Source organism: Pterocles gutturalis, unplaced genomic scaffold, assembly GCF_000699245.1.
Source record: "Pterocles gutturalis isolate BGI_N339 unplaced genomic scaffold, ASM69924v1 scaffold12186, whole genome shotgun sequence".
NCBI lineage: Eukaryota > Metazoa > Chordata > Aves > Pterocliformes > Pteroclidae > Pterocles > Pterocles gutturalis.
In genome coordinates this window covers 47965-54956 of record NW_010105634.1, presented here as the reverse complement: position 1 = coordinate 54956, position 6992 = coordinate 47965, and the positions used below count along the sequence as shown (strand labels likewise).

The window sequence follows — 6992 nt, the reverse complement described above, 5'->3', positions numbered from 1 at the left end:
AACCGGTTCAAGCTCCCTGCAGGAGAATATATTGTTGTGCCCTCGACCTTTGAACCCAACAAGAATGGGGATTTCTGTCTGCGAGTCTTCTCTGAAAAAAATGCAAACTCCACGTAAGTAGCTTTTTTGTAACCAGGGGAGAGTAGTATGGGGACATGGGCATGCTCTGGTCTTTCTTGCAGGTGTGGAAGGATGATAGAATGGTTTGGGTTGGAAGGGACCTTAAAGATCAAGTTCCACCCCCCTGCCATGGGCAGGGACACCCTCCACTAGCCCAGGTTGCTCAAAGCCTCATCCAGCCTGGCCTTGAACCCCTCCAGGGATGGGGCATCCACAGCTTCTCTGGGCAACCTGTTCCAGTGCCTCACCACCCTCACAGTGAAAAATTTTCTTCTTAATATCTAATCTAAATCTACTCTTCTTAATTATTATTATTGCGAGTCCTACCTGGGCAGACATTTTTGGTTATTGGGCTGTAGGCAGCTGGGTGCCACAGCACAGGTTGGTCTGTGGAGAGAAGAAAGCCTGGCATGTCCGAGTGACTTTAGGGCTCTCACTTTTTGCTGTTTTAAAAGAAAAATTTTAAAAAGTGACTAGATGAAGTTTGATTTGCACCTGAGAGCCTGGTCCTGGGCAGAGATCTGCAGGCAGTGGCACCAAGTGACCCAAAGGGTTATGTCTGACCCGAAATCCTGTCTGTGGTTTTCCAGGATGTTGCAGAGTTTGTAATGTATTTTGAAACTCTTGTTGCTGTAGCTGTCAAAATACTGCTTTCACTGGTGGTATGCAGTGTTGATGGTTGATTTAATCCAGTAACCTCTGAGCTTTGAACACTCATTCTCATAATTTAAAGAATCCCTCTTTAACTGAAGCAAGAGAATCAGAAAAGTGACTTGCTTTGGTTTTAATATCAATTTCTTTATCATTCTAGGGTTATAGATGATGAAATTGAAGCCAATTTTGAAGAGGTAAATCTTAAGTATCTTAAATTGAGATAATTTCGTTCATATGTAAATAGGGTTGGAGTGCTTGTTCCCCGGGCAGGGCAGCATTTTTCTGTAGACATTATCAAGAACTGTTGTTCCACTTTGGAAACAGATCTTTGGATATTATCCATAGTTGAATGTTCAGCAAACAGAAACATCATAAGCAATAATGTAAAGACATGTTGCCCCTTATCCAGACTGGTGAGCTTGGGCTTCCCAGGTAGACAGGATCCGGTGCTGTCTGCAGAGGTAACTTTTTGCAAGTGACGTTGATTCCATGAGGAAGTAGTAGCTCACCATATGTTTAGTCTCGCTGGGGTTGAGGATGTTTTGCCTACGAATGCATCTGCCACTCCATATAGATTTCGTGGGTGGTTTTGTTTGGTTGGTTTTGGGTTTTGGTTTTGGTTTTTGGTTTTTTTTTTTTTTCAAGATGAGAACTACATTTTGCCTGCTCTTCTTTAAATGAAGACAGCTAGTCCAACAGTAGTAATAGTAGTAGCAGTGAAGTTCTGGATCTGGTTGTGATTTTTTTAATTAAAAAAAGCTGCTTTTTTTTTTTAAGTAAAAGCTGCTGCAAAAGTTCTTAATTCCTGTGGTGTTTGGAAAGCCAGTATTTTGAGGCACCCCTGAAAATAAAACTGATTAAAATCAAAATAAAAGCACTCTGTACCTTCAACTTTGCTATTTAAATTGTGTTTTACTAGGGGCAGGAAAATGCATTGAGTCCTTCTTGGGCAGAGAAGTTCCTCCTTTGTATATTTGCTGTTTCTCTTTCCTAGACTGAGATCAACGAAGATGACATTGAACCCAGCTTCAAAAAGCTTTTTGGACAGCTAGCAGGAAGTGTGAGTATTTTTCTATTAACATCTTACTGGTAACATGGGTGAGTGGGTAAGAGAGATGCCTCCCCCAGGATGGAGTTAATTTTTGTGCTGAGTCAGATCTCAAGCATATGCATAACCCTGCATGCAAAAATCCGTGTTGTTACCTGTCTGCTTACACAATGGATTTGTGGGCACTCATGGCAAACAATCTCTGCTCCCTTTGAACTGCAGGCTCAACTTTTATCTCTGCAGGTCCCTAATTCTGTCCTTTGGGCAGAGTAATTAGTGCAGGCACATGGGTCCCTCCGGGAGGCGATGAGGGCTGGGCTGTTTCCCTAGGCTGCTCTTGCCTGCCCGAGGGCTCGGGCTGACCCCACAGCCCGGTGTGCTAATGCCTGGGAATTGGTGATGCTCCTGGGGAGAGAGCACCACTTGCATTTCCATCCAAGGGAAACTTGAACGGGAGGGGATGTTTGAACTTGGCCAACTTGCCCAAAGGAGTAGCTGGAGGCTGCTTATGAGATGGTGTCTGCAGCTCACAACTTGTTTTCCTCTTTTCCATAGGATGCAGAGATCTCCGCCTTCGAACTGCGCAACATCTTGAACAAAGTCATGGCTAAACGTAAGTTCTTCCAACTGCATCTTCAGTTGGCCACCAGCATGTTTCCAGCACGGCTGTGAGAGCACAGAGAGCAGCACTGACCTGGGCAGAGTCAAACGTGGCTCTGCATTATTTTATTTTCCATTAAGCAGTGCTCAAGAAGTAGGTGTCTCTTTAATTTTCAAAGTGAAATCTTAGCCAGGTATCCAGGACTGTGTTGTATCTGTGTGTGCACCAGGCAGTTAGGATTGGTGTATTGCTGGTTACCAAGCTTGATTTGCTGTTCTTCCCTTGCGTGAAGCTACCTACCACTGAGCCCCATAGGTCACAAGTCCACGTTGTCCACAAAAGTCCACCCTTGTCTTTGCAGGCAGACAAGAAGTGCAGGAAGGCTTTAGCTCTGTCTCTTGTTTCTGTAGCACACCTACAAACCAGACTAACTGGGCTGTTTACTTGAAGAAACATCACAGCTAACTTTTACCCTAAGACTCTCTATGCCAAGAAACCAGAGGGCTGCTTATGAGCATCCGTTTGCCTGCTTAAGTGCTGCGTCCCTCTCGTGTGCAAAACAAGGACCATCTTATGGTCCTTTGCCAAGAGCCTTGTAATTCTCACTCTTGTCCTCCCACTTGAAGCTCTCCCTCGCTGCCAAGCCCTGAGCCCACAGACCACATGTCTAAGTAAGCACTGCTTCCTGCTCTACTGGATGCAAAGGAGTTGGCAGAAGTCATGGCTGACCTCAGAGCAGGTACCTAAGCAACATAAGGCAACTGTTTCCCATCCAGCGTTTGAGGGATCTGTAGGGTTACCTGTACACAGGCACCGCATCCTCCATAGGCTGTGTTGTGCTTGCGAGATCCCAAAGGCTTCAGATGATGTTAACAATCCCAGAGCAGGAGCCAGCACCAACTAGCAGGTGTAGATCACAAACAACATAGAGCACTAAGCACACATTATGTAGAAGCAAAAAACCACACCAAAATGAAAAAGTCATCTTGCCAGTTGCAAAGGAAGCCACCAGTGACACGGAAGCATGGTGTATACATTGGTTACAGAGCTCAGGAGCTGTTTAGGAAGGTGCTGTGGTACAGCATGCAGTGACAATCCTCTCTTTTGCTCTGTCTTTACAGGCCAAGATATTAAATCTGATGGCTTTAGCATTGAGACATGCAAAATAATGGTTGACCTGTTAGATGTATCCTTTAAGGCTGTTCTAGATGGTATTCTCCTGCCTGTGTTGAAGTAGGTGAGCTGTTGTCTTCGCAGTGGCAAGTCCATACTGACGTTCTAGTGACTCCAGAGGTGCAGAAGCTGGTTTTACCCTGGTTCCCTGGAATAAAAACATTAGCCCTCACTACTGCTGCTGACCATGGTGCAGACATTCTCCCAGCCGGTCGGGAAAATCCGTTTTCAGACAGGAGCATCTGCATGAAAGTGTTCCGGGCTGTGGTGTGTTCATTTTAGCTGGGGACAAAGTGATGCTTGTGCTGGGAAAAGGCACCCGGCTGTCAGCATGGTGTGGAGTGCCTTGGCTGTAGTGTTTGAACATTGCATTTCACTGCTCTGTTATCTGGCTGGAGTTGGTAAGGGCATCATAAAGCCATGAGGACTTAGCAAATAGAAAATGGTGGAAACAAATTCAGGAGCCAGCAAGTATGCTGGCTTTTAGGAGCTTCTACTCCTAAGAATAAAGGCAGAGGTGTAGGGTGAAGGATTCAAGTCTAAGAATAGTTGTGTTCAGCTTTCTGTTCAGTGGGAGTTGAATTGCATAGTCAGAAAAAGGGAAAATTACCAAAACAGAATGATGCTCTGCTATAATTTGGTGTAAAATACGGCAGCCTGGAAGGAGTCCTTAGCAGTTTTTGGGAGCAATGCAATGAGCAGGTTCTTTTGTTAGCTGTTTGTGCAAGAACTTATGTTCTCTAAATAGCAGGCTTGCTTGTGGCTTTTCCTGTTTATGATCCAGACTTAAGACTCATGCTCCTCTAACTGCAGGTGTTGAACCAACGATGCAGAACAAAACAGCATCATTGTGGCTGTTTAATACGTGTATTGAAAAGACATGGAGCTGCCAAAGGAGGAGCAGAAAGAGCTTGTGAATCGATTATAGTTTACATTAATACATCACCTTCTTGGTTTAGAAAGACATCTTGGGCAACAATTGTGTATTCAACAGGATGCGTCCTTCAGAGAGGACTTGCATCCTTAATAGTAATTTTTTTCTTTAAGTATTGTCACAACTGTGCATGTAAGTAAACTCAGCACAGGGAGAGGAAACCCTTTTCCTTCCTTCCAAAGAGCTTACCTTAACTCAAACAAGAACGATGGGAGCGGTAAACTGGGACTGAAGGAATTCCACACCCTCTGGACAAAGATTCAGAAATACCAGGTGAGAGAGACGCAGCCTTTTTTGGGAGGATGTGCAATCAAATGTAGAGGCAGTGTAGGCTGATTTGCCTTGTACAGTGTGTATAGTCACACTTCCCAAGTGTGACTGAACAGTGACTTCTCCTTCAGCTCACGATGCAGTTGTGTCCTCAGTCCCGCAGCACCTGCTCCTTCAGACCAACGTTGCAAACACTCCTAAGCAACATGCAGGCTGCATTTCAAAATGTTTGATGAAAGCCCAAGTGTGCTTTAAATTATTGGCAAGTTTTGACTTTGGGTTTTGTGTTCTGCAGAAAATTTACAGGGAAATTGATGTGGATCGATCTGGTACCATGAATTCGTATGAGATGAGGAGAGCACTGGAACAAGCAGGTATTTATATTGGTCTCTTTTTAGGATTATATCAATTTCAGGCTGGGTTGATGGATGCTCACTAGTCTCCGGTGTATCACTTATAAGGTGAAAAATCCTGTGTTCCCAGAGGCAGCCACATTGTTGCCCAGGGAATGACCACTAGCTGGAGCAATTGGCTGTGTCCCCGGGAAATGGGAGCACAAGTGTGGGAGCACACCCAGCAGGAACAACACGCGTCATCCAGTCACAACTTCAGATCACTCCAAGTACTGGAGTGGTGGTTGGGAGCTTCTGAAATGGAGTAAAAACTCTTAAAATTTGAGAATTTAACCCAAAGTAGCTAACTGAATTTCTGGCAGCATATAAGGTTGGGGTTTCTTTGTTGGTCAGAGCTTTTTGCTTTTTATTTTTTCTTTGTCACCTTCTTTTTTTTTTTTTAATCCTTAATGCTATTTCTAGGGTTCAAACTGAACTGCCAATTACATCAAATCATTGTGGCTCGTTTTGCTGATGAAGACCTCATTATTGACTTCGATAACTTTGTCCGGTGTTTGATTCGGCTGGAAACCTTGTTCAGTGAGTACATGCTTCATAATCAGAGTCTGTTGCTTTGTATTTTCAAGTCCAGAATAAGTTATTTGGAAGACTTTGTACTGGGACCAAAGCAACATCAAAGCTGAGCTATAAATCTGGCAACCCAGTCTGCATGCTCCTCCTAGATGTAGGAATCAGCCTTTTAGGTCAAGCTGCTGAACTGGAGCCAGACAGTCTTATATGCAAAAAAACTCAATGTTGATTTAAAAAAAAAAAAAAAAAACACTCATAGATTGAGAAATAGTGTTTAATTCAGACTGAACCATTAAAAATGTTTGGTCTCATTCTTGCACATGAGCATGCAGTGACTTCAGCGTGGCCCTTTCTGGTTTGGGGTGGAGACCACCGTCAAATTTTAGACTGCGGGACTAAATTCCTTTTTGATCCTGAAGTACAAGGAAGGGGAAGGCTTTACCATTAGTCCGTATATTCATCCTTGCTCTCATCTCTCTTCTACCACAGAAATGTTTAGAAAACTGGATACTGAAAAAACTGGAACAATAGAACTGAACCTTGTTAATGTAAGTTCATTTAGCTCTACATTTTCTCCCCCCCCCCCCCCCCCCCGAAAAAAAGGGTTTAACAGTAGAGAGTGTCCTGCTCCCTTCTGACCAGTTATAGCTGGTTGTATATATTCACATATATGCTGGATTCATGGAGCTCAACTGTGCCTCCATCACATTGTATAACACCCAGGCCAGCTTACTTCAACCTAATGCCACTTGTCACTTAGTGGCAGTAATTTTGGCTGATCTGTATGCAGGCTTCTTCGCTACCTTTTCTGTCAACAGGAGCGTAAAACATAGGTGCAGTGGTGACTCACACTGTTGACCATGTCTGCTTCTTTCTACACCTGGAGAAAGGACTAAGTTAGGAGAAAACTACCCTCCTACGTACATTTGACTTCCTTAGTACTGGAACAGAACTTATTTCTGGACCTAAATGAGGAATGTGCAAATCATCCCAAAACTCTGACTTTTAATTGAGATGCAAATTTAAATCATTCAGGAAAGCTCTTAAAATTACTTCTTGCAACAATAGACTTTCCTCCTCCTGCTAGAGAAATGGGAACATGCATTCTTGCTACTGCTATTTCTACTAAACTTAACCTTGGGCCCTTTTCCTCTCTCTCACTACAGTGGCTGTGCTTTACTGTCATTTGAGCCACTGCCATCAGCTCAAGCCTCCTCAAAAAGAGCAAGATCAGGTGAAGAGAATCAAGGAAATATATAAGTAATATCC

At 43.7% G+C, this 6992-nt stretch overlaps 1 protein-coding gene across 1 annotated transcript in view; it reads left to right on the top strand.

The window, feature by feature from the left end:
* LOC104471956 (calpain-2 catalytic subunit-like) overlaps positions 1-6913 on the top strand; it is a gene marked incomplete at its 5' end in the record, with an annotated part of 23363 nt that extends 16450 nt beyond the window's left edge. Inside the window, 10 exon segments of the mRNA XM_010087474.1 lie at positions 1-113; positions 932-968; positions 1769-1834; positions 2378-2435; positions 3545-3609; positions 4735-4803; positions 5096-5174; positions 5616-5732; positions 6213-6271; positions 6890-6913. The exon segment at positions 1-113 is cut by the window's left edge and continues 40 nt beyond it. Coding sequence (XP_010085776.1) covers positions 1-113; positions 932-968; positions 1769-1834; positions 2378-2435; positions 3545-3609; positions 4735-4803; positions 5096-5174; positions 5616-5732; positions 6213-6271; positions 6890-6913 — 687 coding nt within the window.
* Positions 6914-6992: the final 79 nt, after the last annotated feature.